General features: G+C 37.3%; 1 protein-coding gene across 3 annotated transcripts in view; it reads left to right on the forward strand.

Annotated features, from left to right (window-relative positions):
• Positions 1 to 22,464, forward strand: part of HMCN1 (hemicentin 1) — a 443,485-nt gene that overhangs the window by 418,250 nt on the left and 2,771 nt on the right. For 2 of the 3 annotated variants that reach the window (XM_012444401.2, XM_064370606.1), the window contains 8 exons: positions 234 to 353; positions 1,178 to 1,312; positions 5,555 to 5,668; positions 6,418 to 6,543; positions 9,602 to 9,730; positions 12,690 to 13,040; positions 16,441 to 16,560; positions 22,158 to 22,284. In XM_012444401.2, the coding sequence (XP_012299824.2) occupies positions 234 to 353; positions 1,178 to 1,312; positions 5,555 to 5,668; positions 6,418 to 6,543; positions 9,602 to 9,730; positions 12,690 to 13,040; positions 16,441 to 16,560; positions 22,158 to 22,284 (1,222 nt within the window). The remainder of the gene's footprint in view (positions 1 to 233; positions 354 to 1,177; positions 1,313 to 5,554; positions 5,669 to 6,417; positions 6,544 to 9,601; positions 9,731 to 12,689; positions 13,041 to 16,440; positions 16,561 to 22,157; positions 22,285 to 22,464) is intronic. The other variant, XM_064370607.1, reaches the window with a different exon arrangement.

Here is a 22,464-nt window from a genome sequence, read left to right on the forward strand (position 1 = left end):
ATTATCATTGTTGTTTTAGGATATAATCTAAACATCTATTCACTATCAAGGATAACTCATATGCCTCAAATTATTTTTATTTAGTGAATTCATTTTGTGGTACTTAAAGCATTTTCTGTTATATTTGATTCAACTCATTGGCCTCTATAAGCAATTATTTTTACTGGCTTTAGTAACTCCCAGAGAGTCGGGAGTTTACATGCCGATTTGGGCCTTTTTGTTTCTTCTTTCAGATGAGGATGAATGTGCAGCAGGGAATCCCTGCTCCCACACCTGCCACAATGCCATGGGGACCTACTACTGCTCCTGCCCTCAAGGCCTCACCATAGCTGCGGATGGAAGAACTTGCCAAGGTATTCACAAATCTCATAGACACATTTAAGCAAGGGGTTCAGGCAATCTTTGACCTAGAAAAAGTGATAGACCCATTCTCTTCTTTCTACTACTTCTGCCCACACCTTGGCAACAAACAGAGAGGGTCTCCATTGGGCTGAGAAAGTAAGAAGGTGGGAACACTGTGCACGCGCTGCCTGCATGTGGGGCACTCTCAAGGCAGGGGTGCCTGGAGGATCTCACTCAAGATCTTGGAAGGGAGAAGTCACTTCTTTTTTGTTTGGTTGTTGTTTTTTGTTTTTTGTTTTTTTGAGATGAAGTTTCACCCTTGTTACCCAGGCCTGAGTGCAATGACGCGATCTTGGCTCACCGCAACCTCTGGCTCCCAGGTTCAAGCGATTCTCCTGCCTCGGCCTCCCAAGTAGCTGGGATTATGGGCATGCACCACCACACCCAGCAAATTTTGTTGTATTTTTAGGAGAGATGGGTTTCTCCATGTTGGTCAGGCTGGTCTCGAACTCCCGACCTCAGGTGATCCACCCTCCTCGGCCTCCCAAAGTAGTGGGATTACAGGTGTGAGCCACCATGTCCAGCCCAAAGTAACTTCTTAAAAGCCACCTACTTTATAAGTGGCCTAATTAATCAGCCAGCCTATGAAGATATTAATCACACCATGCTGCTGTGAGTTGTCAGCTATATAGCCCACCTGAAGTGACTCAACCAAAAACTTCAGTCCTTCTTGATCTTTCAGGTATCCTTCATTGCTGTTGGTTTCCCTATTTCACAGCAGGTTCTTAGGTTGGGTGTTCAGCTCACCTCGGTTGAATGATTCCCTCTGTTGCAGATATTGATGAGTGTGCTTTGGGTAGGCACACCTGCCACGCTGGTCAGGACTGTGACAATACAATTGGATCCTATCGCTGTGTGGTCCATTGTGGAACTGGCTTTCGAAGAACCTCTGATGGTCTGAGTTGTCAAGGTATAAAAATGGAGGACTTCTATGTTTATCACAGTAAGAATGAGACCCCCTTTTGACTCCTCAAAAGTTAACTCTCTGAGAAACTCCACATAAAAGGGAGAGAGTGAGGAGTTATCCAGCCAGTGATGTCTCTCTGGAGAACTTAAACCTGAACTTCCTTTTACGTGTTTTATAAGTTGAGCTTCTTGATAAGCTCTTATTCGGATACATTCCACAACTGTTTTAAATATGAGTAGCACAGTGGTTTTCGGTAACCATTTGCTTGTTGGCATTTGAGAGAGGAGATCATACTGCACAGTCCAATAGAATCTATTTCATAAAATTCCATTGCATAAGCTTCTTCCAGAATGTTTGTTGAAGGATATTTTTAATAGACTGTTTTTTAGAGAAGTTTTGGATTAACAGAAAAATTGAGCAGAAAAGACATAGATTCCCATATAACCCCTTCCCTCCACATACAGCCTTCCTCACTATCAACATCCTACACCAGGGCAGTACATGTGTTACAGTCAATAAATCTACACTGACATCATTATCACCCAAACTCTAGCTTAGATTAAGCTTCTCTTGGTGTTACACATTCTAGGAGTTTGCAAAAATGTATAATGACATGTATCCATCATGATAGTGTGGTACAGAATAGTTCATTGCCCTCAAAATTCTCTGTTCTTCACCAATTCGTTTCTGTTTCCTTCAACCTCTGGCAACCACTGATCTTGTTACTGTCTTCGTGGTTTTGCCTTTTCCAGAATGTCATATAGTTGGGATTATACATTGTGTAGCCTTTTCAAATTGGATTCTTTCACTTAGTACCATTTAAGATTCCTCCACTTCTTTTCATGGCTTGATAGTTCATTTCTTTTCACTGCTGAGTAATAAATATTCCATTGTCTAGACACAGAACAGTTTATCTACCTAGTGAAGGACATCTTAGTTGCCTCCAAGTTTTTGGAAAATATAAATAAAGCTACTATCAGGATTTTTCATAGAGGAAAAGACACTAGATCCAAAACTGCATGTCTACCAATAGCAGAATAAATGAAGCATGGTACATCTACCCATGAACCATTGTGCATCCATGAGAAAAATCCAGACATAAGAAGGTATATATAATTTTGCAGAAAAGAACATGTAACTGGAAGAACAAACAATAGCCAAAGGAAAAAGGAAATGGATCTATATATTTAGGTGGAGAGATTTATGTGAACACAGAAGAAATCTATTATTATTCATACTATCTTGTTAATGTTGTTTGTCTTTGGTGTGCAAGAAGGGTAAAAAGGGAGAAGGGAGCCCAAGCAAAAGATGAGGAAGAAGAAAAAAAAACTACACTAAGACAAATCTTTTAAAAGTATATGATCACTGTTAGGCACAGTGGATCACACCTGTAATCCCAGCTACTTGGAAGGCTGAGGCAGGAGAATTGCCTGAACCCTGGAGGCAGAGGTTGCGGTGAGCTGAGATCGTGCCATTGCACTCCAGCCTGGGTGACAGAGACTCTGTCTCAAAAGAGAGTATATGATCACATCTGTGTTTATGTAAGTTAACACATTGTAGATTTTGAGAGGCTAAATTAAAAGATCCAAAATAGGAAACATGTACAAAATAAGAGACACTGGCAATCTCAAGGTCTGGAATGTAAGGTGAGGAAGTGAAGAGCCGAACTAAGGTGGTTTTTCTTTTGAAGGGCTTGAAATACAGCAAGAAAGAAGTGGCAGGAGCTTGAGATGAGTATGGACCTGAGAGGGAAGATTTTTTTATGAGAGGAAAACATGACTATAAGAAGGAAGAACTTTTATTATTTATTTTTATAATTTTAAGTTCTGAGATACATGTGCAGAACATGCAGGTTTGTTACATAGGTATACACGTGCCATCGTGGTTTGCTGCACCCATCAACCCATCAAGTACATTAGGTATTTCTCCTAATGCTATCCCTCCCCTAACCCCCCACACCCCCCTGATAGGCCCTGGTGTGTGATGTTCCCCTCCATATGTTCTCATTGTTCAACTCCCACTTAAGAGTGAGAACATGCAGTGTTTGGTTTTCTGTTCCTGTGTTAGTTTGCTGAGAATGATGATTTTCAGCTTTATTCATGTCCCTGCAAAGGACATGAACTCATCCTTTTTTATGGTGGCATAGTATTCTATGGTGTATATATGCCACATTTTATGTGAAGGACCTCTTCAAGGAGAACTACAAACCACTGCTCAAGGAAATAAGAGAGGACACAAACAAATGGAAAAACATCCCATGCTCATGGATGGGAAGAATCAATAGTGTGAAAATGGCCATACTTCCCAAGGTAATTTATAGATTCATTGCAATCCCCATCAGTCTACCATTGACTTTCTTCACAGAATTAGAAAAAATTACTTTAAATTTCCTATGGAACCAAAAAAAGAGCCCATATAGCTAAGACAATCCTAAGCAAAAGAACAAAGCTAGAGGCATCACGCTACCTGCCTTCAAACTATACTACAAGGCTACAATAACCAAAACAGCACGGTGCTGGTACCAAAACAGAGATATAGACCAATGGAAAAGAACAAAGGCCTCAGAAATAATGCCACACATCTACAACCATTGTATCTTTGATGAACCTGACAAAAGCAAGCAATGGGGAAAGGATTCCCTATTTAATAGTGTTATGAAAACTGGCTAGCCATATGCAGAAAACTAAAACTGGACCCCCTTCCTTACACAAAAATTAACTCAAGATGGATCAAAGACTTAAATATAAGACCTAAAACCATAAAAACTCTAGAAGAAAATCTAGGCAATACCATTCAGGACATAGATCTGGGCAAAGACATCATAACTAAAACACAAAAGCAATGGCAACAAAAGCCAAAATTGACAAATGGGATCTAATTAAACTAAAGAGCTTCTGCACAACAAAAGAAACTATCATCAGAGTGAACAGACAACCTACAGAATGGGAGAAAAGTTTTGCAATCTGTCCATCTGACAAAGGGCTAATATCCAGAATCTACAAGGAACTTAAATTTACCAGAAAAAAACCCCATCAAAAAGTGGGTGAAGGAGATGAACAGACAGTTCTCAAAAGAAGACATTTGTGCAGCCAACAAACATATGGAAAAAAGCTCATCATCACTGGACATTAGAGAAATGCAAATCAAAACCACAATCAGATACCATCTCACGCCAGTTAGAATAGCGATCATTAAAAAGTCAGTAAACAACAGATGCTAGAGAGGATGTAGAGAAACAGGAATACTTTTACACCGTTGGTGAAAGTGTAAATTATTTCAACCATTATGGAAGACAGTGTGGTGATTCCTCAAGGATCTAGAACCAGAAATCCCATTTGACCCAGCAATCTCAGTATTGGATATATACCCAAAGGATTATAAATCATTCTACTATAAGGAAACATGCACACATATGTTTATTGCAGCACTATTCACAAAAGCCAAGACATGGAACCAACCCAAAGGCTCATCTATGATAGATTGGAAGGACTTTTAAAATGCATAGAGGGAGGGAATGATTGAGGGACCACAGTCCTCATCTTAGTGAGGAAGGGGAAAATGGGCTGCAGAGCTCAAAAGCTGAAATAGAGGGACTTTTCTTCAGTGGGAGAAGAGGGCTTTCTCCCTCTGGGACTGTAGGGAAGGAAAGGAAACAAAGTACAAAACCACAGGCAAGTGCCCAAGAATTTGAGGAGCTCATGCCTGCACACTGTTTTTGCTACACTATGACCCAGATGGTGTTTGGGAAGTACAATTTTGCAGTGACTGTAAATGAGGAGAAATGCTGATGTTAATGCCGTCAGGCATAAGGTGATAAAGACCTGCACAAGGCTAATAGCAGCAAGAAGGGGGAAGAAAGGTCAGTTGCAAAAGACCTTAGTGGTGTTGGGTTTTTTCCTCTGTCTTCAGTATCCCAGTCTGTCAGTAACATTCCAGGACTGAAACCTCCTAGAAACAGGAGTGAGAGCCACATGGCAAAACACTTAAAGTAGAGGAGTGTTTCATTAACATAATTCTGTATCATTACCAGATATCTACTTTTAATAGTCTTGAAGAGAGATACCCTATCCAGCAATTAATTCTATCAAGTATTTAGCAGATCACATTAGTGCAAATATGTTGGATAGGTTTTAGAGAAGATCTTAAACGTGGTAATGACCAAGATCATTAAAAGGATAAACATTTGGGGTAAATTAACTCAGGTTTCCTAGTAGCATATAATGAAACTTTTATTTTATTTAACAGATATTAATGAATGTCAAGAATCCAGCCCCTGTCACCAGCGCTGTTTCAATGTCATAGGAAGTTTCCACTGTGGATGTGAACCTGGGTATCAGCTCAAAGGCAGAAAATGCATGGGTAAGAAAAGGGCTTTGAATTTAAAGGAATGACACTTCTATAACTTCTTAATGATGTCTGATCTAAATGCATAAGCTGTGTCTTGGTACTGAGTCATATATAGGATATCAAGCATGCATCATGTATGTAATCCATGCAAAACAAAAATGACAAATGCTATGTTTTATGAGTTTTTCTAATTACATACTGATTCTTCATAACATTTCCTATTTTTTGCAAAAGTATTATATACATATATGTATATATACACATAGGTATACTTTTTGTGAAAGTATATACAGATATGTATACACTTGTATACATACATGTTACATATACATATGTGTGTATACATTTGTATACATATATGTATACACTTGTACATATATACATTTGTATATGCACATATGTATATATAAGTTAATATAGTGTATATTTTATTTTTCTAGGAGGAGGAAATTGTTGGTATGGCTATCTGCTCTGCAAAGCAATGTTTTGTTTTTGTTTTTGATTTTTATTCTGTTTTAAAGTGTGTTACATACATTGTTGAATTTAAGCACTTTAACCTTATACAATGATTATGCAATGAATATATATATAATATAGGGATGTTAATACATATATATAATATATATATTCATATATATAATATTCCTAAATCCTATATATATATATATATTTTTAATCCCTAAAATCCAAAAGTATGATATTTCTGGAAAAGTGGAATAAATCATTTTTTCAATCTACATTACCTTTGTTCTTTTATCAAGATGTGAATGAGTGTAGACAGAATGTATGCAGACCAGATCAGCACTGTAAGAACACCCGTGGTGGCTATAAGTGCATTGATCTTTGTCCAAATGGAATGACCAAGGCAGAAAACGGAAGCTGTATTGGTGAGTGTCTGGCTGTTTCTGTGACTGATGTCAGTTTACCATCAATGAGTCAAGTAAGACATTCATTTTGAAACTAATGATTACAGTAAATTTAAGCTAACAAGGAAATCTTTCTTTTCCATAAGTACTCCCAACTTCTAGGATAATTGAGCTCTGGGTCCCAGGGTCATGACTATTCCCGGAAATGGACGCTTGCTATGAAAACCTATGACCACTTTGAGCTCCCATCAATTAAACGTTTGGTTTACGTAGTTTAATATCCACAGCATTGATACTATCTCACATAATTTCTAACATGAATTTAGCATATATGTTAAGAATTTCATAAAGGGTAAGAAAAATATTTGTAGAGATTTATTATAATTCAAAATATAATTATTTTGGTACTACATATTCTTTAACTGTCAAATCCATGACCAAACAAATTATAATTTAGCCAAAATTTACACTTTGCCTGTCTATTCTGCATCTGCTGAGTTAGCAGAAGTCACATTAATGACCAGACAAAAACGTAAATTACATTTCTCCCTACGTTTGTTCTGTGTATGGCGATTCTGTACCAGCCTACCCGAGTTAGCACAGCTAGCAACTGCAGAATTTACAAAAATAAAAGAGAACCATTCCTGATCTCATTCCTGCTAAAAAAAACACACACAGGAGAAAGAAATAATTTATGGATTAAATTGGTCTACTCCACTCCCTCTACTATACCCCCTCTCCAGAAAAAAAAAAAAAAAACAAAAAAAAATCTACAATGCAAGGTGAATGAAACACCATAAAGAAGAACAAATAAAATTGCACAAGAATATCCGAGAGAGTGACTGTATCCAATTGGATTCACTGTGAAGGAGGTTGTGGAGATGATCACATTTAAATACAGGTTTGGATGAAATGTTACTAGATGGAGAGAGATAAAGGAAAGCAAGAAAGCCGTGCACAGGAGGGGAAGAGCTGAACTTGGGATACAGTGTTAAAACCCATTGTTCCTTCTTCACACCTATCTAAACTTGGACAAGTCTACGATCACACCGAAATTTAAGTTTCTCATTGTAAAAATAGCACAGTTTTTCTTTAAAAACAATCAATTCTAAAATATTGATTAATAAAATTATAGTATATCTTGAATTTCTTTCAAAACAGTATAATAGGGTTGTGGGGTGTAGATACAGATGAAGGAATATTGGCCATTGGTTGATAGTTGTTAAGTTCATGGTGGTTTAGTATAATTTAAAAAAACAACTGGTGATGGGAATTGAAGTATCAGATTTCAAAGATTTGTTTAAGCTCTCACACTACAGATATAGGTCAGTACTTTCCTTATCTTTTACGAGTAGCAGCCAACTCCGTCAGAAGCTTGACACCAGACTGGCCAACACAGTGGAACCCCGTCTCTACTAAAAATACAAAAATTAGCTGGGTGTGGTGGCGCACACCTGTAGTCCCGGCTACTCTGGGGGCTGAGATGGGAGGATTGCTTGAACCCAGCAGGCAGAGGTTGCAGTAAGCTAACATTGCACCACTGCATTCCAGCCTGGGTGACAAAGCGGGAAAAAAAATGCAGTGACGCAATGTTAGTTCACTGCAACCTCTGCCTGCTGGGTTCAAGCAATCCTCCCATCTCAGCCCCCAGAGTAGCTGGGACTACAGGCATGCAAAAACAAAAAACAAAAAGAGTAACAGCCAACTCAGACCATCATGTACAGTTACATGTAACTGCAAATATTTTAGTAATATTTATGCTGTAAATATTAAAAAGTATTATATACATATATGTATATATACACATAGGTATACTTTTTGTGAAAGTATATACAGATATGTATACACTTGTATACATACATGTTACATATACATATGTGTGTATACATTTGTATACATATATGTATACACTTGTACATATATACATTTGTACAAGAGTACAAATGTAAAAAACAAAGAGTAACAGCCAACTCAGACCATCATGTACAGTTACATGTAACTGCAAATATTTTAGTAATATTGACCCTAATTATGTATAAGATTAATTAGACATGAGATGAGTTGAAAGATCAGAAACTGTTTAAGAAGCTACAGCAAAAATCTAGCTGGGTGGGAATGGAAATGGGGAGATACATGGTTTTGATTGAAGGAAAGAGAACTACCCAATCTTGGCAACTGAGAGAGTAAGTTAAAGATGACTGACCATAGTACTTTGTATATAGCAAATGTTCAAACTAATACTAGAAACTCTTTTAAAAGAAATGCTTTTTTTTTTCTTTTTGAGAAGGAGTCTTGCTGCGTCACCCAGGCTGGAGTGCAGTGGCACAATCTCGGCTGACTGCAACCTCCGCCTCCCAGGTTCAAGCAATTCTCCTGCCTCAGCCTCCCAAGTAGCTGGGATTACAGGCGCCCACCACCATGCCTGGCTAATTTTTGTATTTTTAGTAGAGATGGGGTTTCACCATCTTGGCCAGGCTGGTCTCAAACTCCTGACCTCGTGATCCACCTACCTTAGCCTCCCAAAGTGCTGGGATTACAGGTATGAGCCACCGCACCCGGCCAAAGAAATGCTTTTTAATATCAGGAATACAGAACATCATTTATCATTTAAAGCTTGCTGAACTTGAAACACAGGAGTGCTGTTATCATAAATAGGGGAGTAAGGATAAGGCTCTGAGGGTGTGCTGGGTTTGAAGTAGTGGTAAAACAAGGGAGATGGAGATGTCAAACTAGCAGCTAGAAACATGTAACTGTAAATCAGAAGCAATATAGAACTATTGCTCTCAATCTGCCTAAATTCTAATCATTTGTATAAATAAGAGGCAAAAGGAAGAAGGGGTCTAGAGAAGGAGGAAAAAAAAAGCTGAGAATTAAACTCTTTGCATAATAAGGAGCCAGTTAATAAGTGGCAAAGCTGGGACTTGAACCCAGGTTTTCTGATTCCAAGTAGTAACCTGTTATGATCTCAACTATTGGTGAGAAATACAACCTTTGGCAATTCTACAGAATGCAACTTTAAATACAATGACTTTTGGTTTGAAAGAGGAAATGTCACTTGTTATTGCCTCCATGTCTGTAGATATTGATGAATGTAAAGATGGGACCCATCAGTGCAGATATAACCAGATATGTGAGAATACGAGAGGCAGCTATCGTTGTGTATGCCCAAGAGGTTATCGGTCTCAAGGAGTTGGAAGACCCTGCATGGGTAAGTTAATAGGAACTTGTTGAGTAATAGAGCTACTAATGTGGTTACCTAGCCTTCCCAACTCGCTCTGGACCACTCTATCATCAAATTGTCTTTTGTTAAAATTAAAAGGTATGTAAATTGATTTAAGTCATTCAATATAATTTGGATACTTCTTCAGAGACTTCATATTGAGCTCAATTTACACTGAAATTTCAAGTGATAATAATCACTTACTGTGTGTTTGCTATACACCACACATACCAAAGCGAGGTTCTGATATAGTTGCCGTAACAACTTAATTATCAAGATTATCTCATTATTTCTCTATGCACATGACTTAAATGTTTGCATAGATACACTTTGAGTATGAAGTATAATTGTATGTAGTATGAGAGTTTAGGTGTGAAGTATTAAAATCGGGACACAGTTTAAACAAATTCATAATTATTACTTTATCATGTATTTGATGCTTACGGTGTGCCATGCCCTTTGCTAAAAATACCTCCTACATTTCTCCCCAATTGCCTGTTTTCATCTTGATTATATTTGAATATGAAGGCAAATAGAAAATACCTGTAAGAAGATTACCACATACATTTGGTAAAAATTAATGCATTTATAATCAAGAAACTGATCTATCAAATTGTAGTCTTCCTTAGAATATTTAACTGCACTAAAATAATTGGGCTTTTAAATACTAGCTTCTGGGTTTCATGCTATGCTTTTCAAATTGGTTGCCTTGTTATCTACTTAACCATTATTGACAGCAGATTCTCCCAGAAAGACTTAGCTCTGCCTTTATGCAGTCCCTGGCATAGTACTTTGTATGTAGCAAATGTTCAAACTAATACCATTACTAGAAACTCTTTTAAAAGAAATGGTTTTTAATAGCAGGAATATGGAGCATATCTATTTATATATACGTTAACATCTTGATCAGCCATAACAGTGACTTTTCAGAATGAAATAGGTGTATTTGTTGACTAATTTGGCCTGCGGTTGGATCTCAGACATTGGGCTAGGGAATAAAACAAGGAAGAATGCAGAACCATTGCCTCCAAATAGAGTTAAAATATTAATTTTTACCTACTAAAATAGTTTCTAAAGCAAAATTTCCTATTTTATTCTACCTTTCTATATTCTTTTCTTTCATGCCACTGTGGTGAGGAATTAAAGAATTTGGTTTTCATTCACTTTTCCAATTTATAGGAAGAGTTGCAAGTGCAGACTCCATGTGCTGCCCTAGCAATAGAACGAAAATAACTTTTTAAAATGTTATGGGTTTGGTCAGTTTATATCTTAGGAAGAACTGGTTCTATGTCTTTGTTTTCTTCTTTTTAATCTTTTGGGGGAAAATGTGCTTGGCTTGTTTATTAATTCAAAATTATTAATTCAGAAATAAGAAAATTTTAGTCTGTAGTTTTGCCAATAATCCTACTTGTAAAACTTAAAATGGTATGGAAGATTAGAGACACTAGTTACCAATATTATAACTAAATGCAAACAAGAGATGTGATTTCATTTTCCCTTTGCTGACAGAATTAAGATCTACATAAGCTTTTGAACTCCGGCTTTCGTGTATTTAAGGCCACATTTTCCCATATGTTTTTTGTTTGTTTGTTTCTACTGTTCACAGCTTGATTTGGCACATGGTATCAAGCCCATTCCTTCATTTATTCAACAAATGCTTATTGAGCACCTACTTTGTGCTGGATTATGGTCTAGGTTGTAAGATTACATCACTAAACAGGGCAGACCAGGTCTCTGTCCTTGTGGAGTTTACCTTTCAGGGAGAGAAAGAAGAATCACAAAACAAATATACAATTCCAGATAGTGATACGTACTTTAAGGAAACATAAAACAGAGTCAGGAGAAAGAGGGACCCATGCTGGGGTAGCAGCACTGTGATCCAGGCAGCCTCTCTGAGAGACTAGACAAAAGGAAAGAGCAGCCACTATGGGAAGGTCTGAGCAAAGTGTATTCCAGTCATTCAGAAAAGAATGCGCTGACCCTAATCAAGGAACAACCAAGGGGTCAGGCTGTTGAAGCAAAGGTAGGCAGAGGATGAGGAGGATAAAAAGCCCATGATAAAGAGCATGATGGAAAAACATGGAAGGTCATGGGCAGACACGCAGTATGATGTGGTTTACATTTGGAAAAGACCATTCTGGCTGCTGTGTGGAGAATTAGGAGGGCAATGATGCTTGCAGAAAGACCAAGTCATTTAAATAAAAATGTAAAAATAGAAGTAGTTACATATTTTTAATTATATTTAGAAAGCTTCCAACATTGTCAATCAGTAGAAAAATCAGAATTCCATCTGAAATATTTGTCAAAAGAGAGAAAAAATAAGAAATTTCCCACATGTACGCGTATGATTGTATTAAGAGGTACTACTATCTGAGACAATTTTTTACAAGTGTAGTTTGATGAAAATTTGTGATTCCACACTCTCTTGTGTATTTTTCCCCCCAGAGGAAGATACACAAATTTTAACAATTTAGGATGTCTCTGCCTAGTTGAACTAAGAAAGCTTAGCGTAGTATTCCTAAGATTAAAATGTTAATGTTACACTTAGAATTACATGTAAAAATGGATACCAAATTAGCCCAAACTGATCAGGAGACAAGGCTGAAAATGGAGTTCCTTAGATCTCGAGGCCATCACAACCAAAAGTCAGAACTAATGTGTCTGGTTTTCTCAGCCACTTGCTGCAATGTGAATGTTCAAATAAAACGTGTGCATATGGTGTAGTATTTAGGGGGAGATTTGCAGAATCTGTCTATATATTCATAACTGAATGATTACAGCTTTCTCAAAAGTTCACAACGGTTGAGGAGAAATTACTGTATGCCTGGCTTTGGAGGGTAACAATGTCTTCAGTTTGTTTCACAAACTCATTCTTTATTCCTGTGTTTTGTGTGTGTATGTATGTGTGTTTTTTTTCTCTTTTTTATGTATCATGGCACACGAGCAGACATTAATGAATGTGAACAAGTTCCTAAACCTTGTGCACATCAGTGCTCCAACACCCCCGGCAGCTTCAAGTGTATCTGTCCGCCGGGACAACATTTGTTAGGGGACGGGAAATCTTGCGCTGGATTGGAGAGGCTGCCAAATTATGGCACTCAATACAGTAGCTATAACCTTGCACGGTTCTCCCCTGTGAGAAACAACTATCAACCTCAACAGCATTACAGACAGTACTCACATCTCTACAGCTCCTACTCAGAGTATAGAAACAGCAGAACATCTCTCTCCAGGACTAGAAGGACTATTAGGAAACCTTGCCCCGAAGGCTCTGAGGCAAGCCATGACACATGTGTAGGTAAATGTCAGCCGTATTCCATTTCCTTTCTGTGGGCTCTCTTACTGATCAGAGTCGAAGTCTGCGTACAGCACCTGTGATTGTTTGGGTGCAGTGAACTACATCTGATCTCAAGTCCGGAATGACTCAAAATTTTAAGACATTTATTTTGGCGCCTAAAACTATTACAGACTTGAGTCAAATAAATTATGTATTTATATGTGGGCATTCTAATAATTTATTGTGTTATAGTAAGTTTCTCTGTTTGATCACCCTGAAAGCGTTACTAAATTTAATGCTATATAGACATGAATTTCAGTGGCATCCAGAATATGGTTTATTTAAAAGAGAATATAAATATTGCCACATAACGTAATGCTATCAGATTATGGCCACATCTGACTGATGCAAAAGCAGTGGTTTAAAAGTGAAAGTTACAGCTTCTCAGTTCACTGCTTGTTCTGTATGACAACCAGCATCCCATTGACTGTTGTTCCACAGTCCCCATGGAATTGCTGTTTGATTATTGTGTACGTTTGTATGTCACTGAAAAGATAATATGAGTTGGGACAAAATTAAGTTGCTTCCATTGCTCTAACATACGTGCTTTCAGTATCTCTATCTAAATTCCCAAGTCTATAATTTCATTTGTTGCAAAAGTGAAGTATAATTTTTAACTTAAGAATTGAGACCTTGTTTTCAGTTAAGTTGCAAACATTACCATCTGTCACTCATTTAACTCAATTATCTGTGAACGTCTCCATTTTGCATGTCATTGACCTAGTCACCAAGGGGAATTAGCAAGCAGGAATTAGTTTTACTATTTGTTAGCTGGAAAAAGAAACCAAAGAAAGCAAAGAAGGCAAGCAGGAGGGAAATAAAGAGGGAATGAAGGAGGAATTCCTTAAAGACCACCATGCCAGCCTCATTTTCTTACATTTCTCATAAGTGTTCTACACTTCGCTTACTCTCCTAACTATGCTTTTTGCTAAATATTTCTTTTGAACATTTTAAACATGTCTTCTATCTTCCATTTTTGTTGTTTCTTTTTCCACCCTTTCCCAAGCCCTGTTCCTGCATTACTATCTCCTCAGATGTACTTCTTGATCAACCTTAGGCGGATTCATCTTCTCAAATCATCTATACTCAGCTGGACCCTTAGTCCCTCTGGACACTCAAACTTTACCCTTTGCTTTTTAGGTTCATATAAAAATATGCACTTTTCTGTCTAGATACTCTGATGTACCTGCAGCTTAATGTAAAGGATATGGAATCTTCTCCCTTGTGATTAGCTTCCCAGAATTGCTGACGGTGCTGGTTTCTTCTACTCACCAAACATTAATGCATTCATTGACAACTCTCTATATATTTTGTTGCATGTGGTCAAATACTGTTTAATTGCTAAATACGTGAATTCCAGTATTCTTGCTAGTATGTTAAACAGCACTTCAATCTGCTACAAATTATTCTGAGTTTTGGTAATGTTTTTATGCCCACAATTTTGATCTGACTCTTCATTAAAGTTTTTCACTATTCTTTTATTGACAGAATTAACATCTGACATTTTGTCTTTCAGAGTTTCTTCCAAATAATGATTCCCACTAGGGGGTTTTCACACCTTAGATAATAGGTTACCATCCCATTCTCAGCCTTCATTTTAGACGAGCACTTTCTTCTGTTCTACCTTTACTTTCCTGGCCAATAATCTTCATTATGAAAAATAAGTGAAATCACACCCTCCACACTATGCACCATTAGCTGGTTCCTTCCAAATTATCAGAAGGTCCAACTTATTTTAAGAAAGTTTCCTGATTAATAACCCATTTCTCTACTTCATCAGTATCTATGGCTGAAGTTTCATCACAGTAGAGTCTTATAAATGTTTCCTGTCTTTCCATTTCTGTTTAACTAGTGTTATGTTATCACAATCGTCTTCCTCAGACTGTCTTCTGCTATTTGAGGCAGCCACTATTTCACAGTAAGGGTCAATCTAAAGTAAAAATTTATGGCTAGTCCATTATTGGGTATTTAAGTTTCTTTGAGGACAATTAATAGGCTTAAACATGTCTTAAAATATGGTATTTTATAGTATTGGTACTAATGAAGAAATTTACAGTAAGATTGCAGACAGCTTTGGAATTATACACAAGACCAACTTGCAATAAACACCAAATGCTTTTAATTAACTATTTGGGATAGACAAGTTATGAAAGATTCAAATTAACACTATGAAATATAGTTAGACTTGGGCTAAAATTTAGTTTTTGAAGAAACTGATTCCAAAGATAACAGGAAAAATGAAGATTGCATTGCTTCTGAATGCAGAAATCACATTTGGGGGCACTTTAAAATTCATACTTGGGAAAGCCCCGTGTTAACTACTTGTAGTTCAACATCATTTGCATTTCTGTTATTTTAGGTTAAAGCTGATTTTAAAGGAAAGAAGTGAAAACTCACACAAGTCATAGAATCAACACTTTGGTTAACTAGCCTTCCACTGGTTGGTGTATGCTCAGACACTATGAGCAAATTTTAATTTTAGTCAAAGCAAAATGCCACTGGGACAAGATCTCTTTAGCCTCCCAAATCACATACCTTATCTTTAAAGCCAATATCAATTAATTTAGAATTGTCATCTATTCTCACCCTCCTTCTTTGCATGGCTTTGCTTAATAATAGCAGACAGCCCTTTCTAGACTACTTCCCCATATATTACTATATATGAACCTTTCAACAAAACTGTGACGCAGGGCTGATGATCTCAAGTATCCCTTTTGACAGAAGAATAAACTGAGATCTTGGGAAGTTAGATGGCCTGCCAAAACACAACTATATGTGTATGTACTTGTCATTAGTACATTACAATTGTGTAAAAGAGTTGAATATTTTTATCACAAAAATAAAGTCATTTCCATGTGATATCTGTGTATAGGAAAGCTATGCATGGGTGGGGCTGCCGGGAGAGAGAGCGCCAATGTTTAAATACAATAAAAACAAACACTCCTTTTTGCAATTAATCTCAATAAGAACATTATCTTTTAGGTAATCTCTACTATTTCATAAAGAGTTTCATACTTTTGTGGTTTAGGATCCTGTCTAAAGTTGTTTCCTCTGTCATGTCACTCTTACTTAACTAATATAAAAATTAACCATTTTGGGACTTCAGCATATATGTGCTTACACACAGAAGAAATGTTCATATTTTGTAATATAGTACTGTGTATATAGTACTATGTTTAATATTTTTATAACATTAGAAAAAGATCTTGATAGAAAATAGCTCTAAGCATTTTTTAACACACGAGTATAAAATCACCAAGAAGTTTTTCTAATGTGTATCAACAACTTGATGAGAGTTGGCTCTGTCACAGGGTCTGCTTTTTTCTTGTGTGGTGACACTCTCTGCCTTCTTTCTGAACAGATATTGACGAATGTGAAAATACAGATGCCTGCCAGCATGAGTGTAAGAATACCTTTGGAAGTTATCAGTGCATCTGCCCACCTGGCTATCAACTCACACTCAATGGAAAGACATGCCAAGGTGAGAAAACATTGAGATGTTTATTGTTGGATCTTGGCTGAAAACCAACATAGAGTGTGAGGAGCTTTTTGGAATAATCACTCTCCTAGTGACTTCCCCTTCTTTTCCATTCCCATGGGTCAGAATTCTGTTCAGACATTGCTTTTGCAAGCAGGAGAAGCAATGGGAGAGCAAGCCAGCAAACAGTTGAGAAACATTTTTGGTATGGTCTTACTAGAAGGAGCAAGAATACCTAAGCCAGTTCTTATTATATATTTTTAAAACTTGGTGGGAATAGATCCCTTCAAACGTTTTTTCATCACGTCACTAAAATGAAAGAGAAAAATGAGGTTACTCAGTAAATTTACTACAGTGTTAGGCATTATTCTATATGTTGTCTTTCTTATTAGACTTATTTTTAGAGTGATCAGTTTGGTAATTAATTAAATGATTCATTCATTCATTGAGTCTACATTGAGGTGGAACAATTTTGTGCTAGCCCTGCAAGATTGAAGCAGATAAGATATAGTCGTCCCCTTTAAGAGCTTACAGTCTAGTGGAGACAGACATGTAAATAAATCAAAATATAGCTCATCGGTCCTATAACAGAGTTTTGGGAAAAGTATAGCAATGACAGAAAGAAAAAAAACATCAATCTCAGTAGTTCCTTTTTTACACAAAATTGTGAAAAGAGCGTTGTAATTTGGTAAGGTTGATTATATTGCAACATGTACTTATATTAAAGAGAAAGAACTTGTATAGCTCCTAAAAATCTAAGAAACCCTTGAATTTTGCAGACAAAATCTAGGAGTATTATGTAGGTCTTAATAAGCTTTTGCATTGTATTAATTTGTGTCATGGAAAACTACATCCTTTTGTAAAGTATAGCAAATAACAGCTCCAAAAGAGTGCTTTATCAGCAGCAATTAAATTTAGATTGAATTTTTTCTCTTTATGGGCTTCACAAAAGACATGCTAGGATGCAACTCATGGAAAATACATCCCAAGAGGCAAAACCAGGGTGGACAGTGGCTTCATCCTGGTTACCATGAGCACCGCCACCTCACCCCACACCACTCTACCCCACCCATTCTCTCATTCACACGCCCTGAGAGCCCCCACGGGTCTCATAGCTGGAGATGAAACATGAAGTTGAGTAATAACCTTTGCTTTGGGCCATCAGTCACCAAACATGTATTAAGAACCTACCCCATGCAGAGAATTTTACTCAGATTTAAAGTACTAGAATAATTTATTTAGTCATATTGTTACCTTTTTCCCAAGCAACTGTTATTTCATTTTCATCAGCAGTATAGGTATGTCAAGGGCAATCATTTGCACCCATTCTAATGGGCACCCATTAGATAATTGTACCCATTCTAAAACTAATTCTCAGAGTGATGTAAGCCTTGATGTCCTAGAACAATCAAGAGCAGAAGTGGGACTTGACCTCAGATCTGTACGTCTAGAATTGTCCTTTGTCTGTGGATGATGTGAGCACCAGCTGCATTGCACTGAGGCGGCGGGATGGGGCGAGAGCACTTTGTCCAGATGTTATCACTTTCCCAGTTCTTCAACCCAGGAGTCTTTCTGAGGGAGCAGCAATGCCCACACTAAAACTACACTCCCTGCAGGCACTCCAGGCACCCAGGAAGGCAACAGGGCAGTCACCAAGCATTTGGAATAACCACTCGAAACACACAACCCCTCAGCCAGATTTTAAAGGTTCTATTTTCTTCTCATTAGAGAATCTTTCTCCCTTTCTAAATTGTGCCAGTTTATTTTTTTCATCGCCGTTGTCACTCATTTAGTTCAAAACGTTCTTCAGCTTTCAGTTGTGCTACAGAGAATGGAAAATAACGTGGACAAAGCAGAAACGGGTGTCACCTGAAATGTTTGCAATTTAAATGGGTTACGTATTTTTGACGTTTTAAAAAGACTTGAGAGAAAACAATTATGCCTTTTTCTTTGCCCTAAATAATAACTTGCATTCTTTTTATAGTTTTAGAAAGTGTTTGAGGCATTTATGAGGCACAAAAGACTGCTTTTTATTTGCATATGATTTTTTAAAAGATTTTTACTGATAGAAATGTCAATAATAAAAGGAAAATTAAAGTGAATTTGACATTGAACAAGGACAGAAACTCTAGTCAAAAGTGGAAGTCCCTAGACTGCAAAATGAAACACCGAAAGCGTGACCAATCAAAAATTGCCTAAGACCCAGAGAGGAGAAACCAAAAGACCTTTATGCTAATTTTATGCACCACTAATCTACTTCTAAAAATTTGGAAACATTATATGAACACTGCATTTAAAATGAGTGTTATTATTCATCCATGTTTTAAAAAGGTAATGCATAATGTTTATCAATAATCTAAATTACTTATATTTTCTATAAGACAGATGTTTCAAGTATGTTTATCCTAAATTATTTAAGTATTCAGAAGCACTTGGTTAAATACATTCATATGTTCTAAAGCTGTTCATATAAAAATTTTTCAGCTCATTTTAGGATTCTTTTCTTGTAGCAATAATATTTATGTTACGAAATATTTTCATTTCAATCATAATATTCTCAAATTTAATAGAAACCAGACATCACCACATTGTCCATGAACAGAAGACAACACAATCTCTATTTCTTTTTCTGCCTTTTTTAAGAATAGTGAGTAGAGTAAGTGAATTCCTAGAGACAGAAGAGGACTGCCCAGCACCTCAGTACTTAGGCAAGCTTTTTAATAGAAAGTGTGTATTTCTATATTAGACTCTGATATTTCTCTATAGATTCCTATTTACCCAATGAAAATATAAGGTAACTACTAAATAAACTACTTATGCACACTGAGACGCATCCAGCTTCTAGTCTCCACACAACTATCACGGACCCCTGCAACCCACTGGCTTCCATGTTTCTGCACGAGTTCATGAGGAAAATAAGAGACAAAATGAAATTTGGACTATGAATATGAAGAGAAATGTTTTTAATGAGAGAAGGAAGATAAGGCTAATTGAATTTCACATTTTTCCAGAAGGCTTTTCACATCACTGAGAATCTTAAAATCATAATTAGAAATTGTTTCACGGAGGCAGTAGGCAAGACCTAACTGAAATAAAAAGTTTCACATGGTGTTTCATTCCTGTAGGAGAGCTCATCGTAGTATAACACTGAGCATATTGCATCATTGTGGGCACATATAACTAGCTAAAAGTAAGTTATTTACTCCATGTCATTCTAACCCAACATCTTTTTACTTTGTGCAGACTGTTACTGCTTTAAGGAAATAATTACATGGTCTGTGGTTTCCTTAAAAAGCAATATATTTGGAGCCAAATCTAAAATGCTTATTTTCAATACAAAAATGCAAACATTTTTTGTATCAAAATTTTTACATTTTTGTATCAAATCCCAATATAAATACCATTATCTAAAATGCCAAATGTAAAATGCTTATTTTTTATACAAAAATATAAGTCCCCATGTAAATACCATTATCCAACTACCAGGTTATGTACTACTGTGCAGGCCCATTGTTCTTAGCACAGATTCCATGACAGAAGCACATTTGGCCTTCAGGACCCACCGCTGGAGAACCAATTCAGTCCATTTAATGGTAATTTTTCCCTCTCGTATCTCAGGACCAATGCTATAGGCAACCAACTGACTTAGTTGAAAACCTTATACTTTACTCATACTTTAAAAAATTAACCACTAAAGTTTCTTCTAAGTTTAAATAGTTGCGAAATATGTGAATGCTGGCATTGTTATACAGATTGTTATGTTAATGTGCACAGACTTTAAATATATTTTCATCAAAACTCAGAGCCCCAGGTTTAATTCCCTCGGTTAATGGAGGATGCACACTATATAATTTGAAAGTCTGTATTCATTGTCAAATTAATCAGATCTACTGTCAGAAAAGTTTAAGGTGATTTTTCTCTTCAAACAAAAATTTAGTAGGTGTCCCCATACCAGCCAACCCACTTCTGAAATCTAATTTAAAATGAAGAGCTAATTGGAGGCAGATCACCTAAGATCAGGGGTTCAAGATTAGCCCGGCCAACATGGTGAAACCCCCACTCTACTAAAAATACAAAAATTAGCCAGGTGTGGTGACACATGCCTGTAGTCCCAGCTACACAGGAGGCTGAGGCAGGAGAATCGCTTGAGCCCAGGAGGCAGAGGTTAGAGTGAGCCAAGATTGCACCACTACACTCCAGCCTGGGTGACAGAGTAATACTGCATCTCAAAAAAAAAAAAAAAAAAAAAAAAGAGCTAAGACCACTGGATTGTAGCCATGATAAAATAAGGCTTGCCCCCATCAGTCTTTATTACCAATATTCTTACTCTCTGTTTATCCTCTGAGATTAGCTGAAACTTGTCTTTTTAAATCAGAAGAAAACTGGAAACAGGGAGAAGGGAATAGAGACCTCCAGGCCATGAGATGTTCTCAGGAAAATTGACTTTAGAGAGGAGAATTATGGAAATGAGAATATGAGAATTGATTCCCTGAAATATTCGCCTCCATTCACACTGCTAGAAAACATTCATGCATCACCAAGGGGATGAGGATGCACCGGTATGAACACTATTCTCTACAATACATTCTTGCCTTTGGGATCTCAAAATTCCTAAAAATTGTGTTGAACTTCATGGACTCTCTTTCCATAAAATCCATCCATCAATCAATCTCACATTCTCTCTGCCTCTCTCCATCTCTCTCTCTCTCTCTCTCTCTCTCTCTCACACACACACACACACACACACACAATACACACAGACATTTTCATTCAGATCCCTGGATGCTCAAATATAAACCCCAAATTAAGAATTGTGGCTCAAAAACACTCATTTTCAGGAAGCACTGAAGTGTGTGTCTACCTAACAACTTAGTGTAAAAAACAACAAAGAGTATTTCATTTCCACGTTTTCCCCATACCATTACCCCGAGGAGACCATCCCACTACCGTAGCAACGGAAGATGGACTCAGCACAGTCCAGGTCCAGGCGAACTGCTCCATTTGATCAGCTTACGTTGCAGTGCCTTGGCCACTCATTTGAGCCTGTCTATTTTGTCTCTCTCCTCAAGATCTGACTAGCCTGTACCCTCTCTCCTGAATTTATAACTTGACTCCTTTCATATCTAAGACCCTATTTTCCACTCAACAATTTGACATTATAAAACAAAATACTAGGCATGGATCACTCACATTTTAAGGATATTCTTCACTTTGCAAAAAATATTTACAACTATCCTTTAAATTTTTGTCTTGTTCATAGTATATTTAAAATATTACTTGCTTTATAAAACTCAAATGCACTGTATTTTCCAAATATAAAAAACACCAGAGAGCTCTTAATAGCTCCCATCTGCTTTAATGGCTCTCATTTTTTGGTGCCCTTTCACATAAAGAAATGTGTGCTTACGGCAGTCTGGGAAACAAGCCCGTGAGGTGTCCTGATCCCCAAGTTGTGGTTGAAGGAGCTTAGGTGTGACTAAGTTCATTCATGGGAGGGGAATGCTAGCCCTCCACATTCCACTCACACATCCCAGTGCCTGCAGAGATGGCCGCCTCTCACCCCCATTGCTGATGCTGCACGTTCCCTGTGCTATCCCTAGATATCGATGAGTGTCTGGAGCAGAATGTGCGCTGTGGGCCCAACCGCATGTGCTTCAACATGAGAGGAAGCTACCAGTGCATTGATACACCCTGTCCACCCAACTACCAACGGGATCCTGTTTCAGGGTATGTCTTGCCTTCTCATCCCAGACATGCTTTTGAAAATCCTTCCTCCCTCTCCTTGACCAACATAAACCTTGTCTGTTGTCATGTGTAACTCACAGGAAGTCAATAACTCCAGGAGGATGTGGGGTTACAGTGAGTATTCTCTTCAATGAATGGGCAAGAAATGAGCTCCTCGTGCAG

The sequence above is a fragment of the Aotus nancymaae genome, unplaced genomic scaffold (genome assembly GCF_030222135.1).
Source record: "Aotus nancymaae isolate 86718 unplaced genomic scaffold, 86718_ANA_hifiasm-v0.15.2.pri h1tg000108l, whole genome shotgun sequence".
Lineage (NCBI taxonomy): Eukaryota > Metazoa > Chordata > Mammalia > Primates > Aotidae > Aotus > Aotus nancymaae.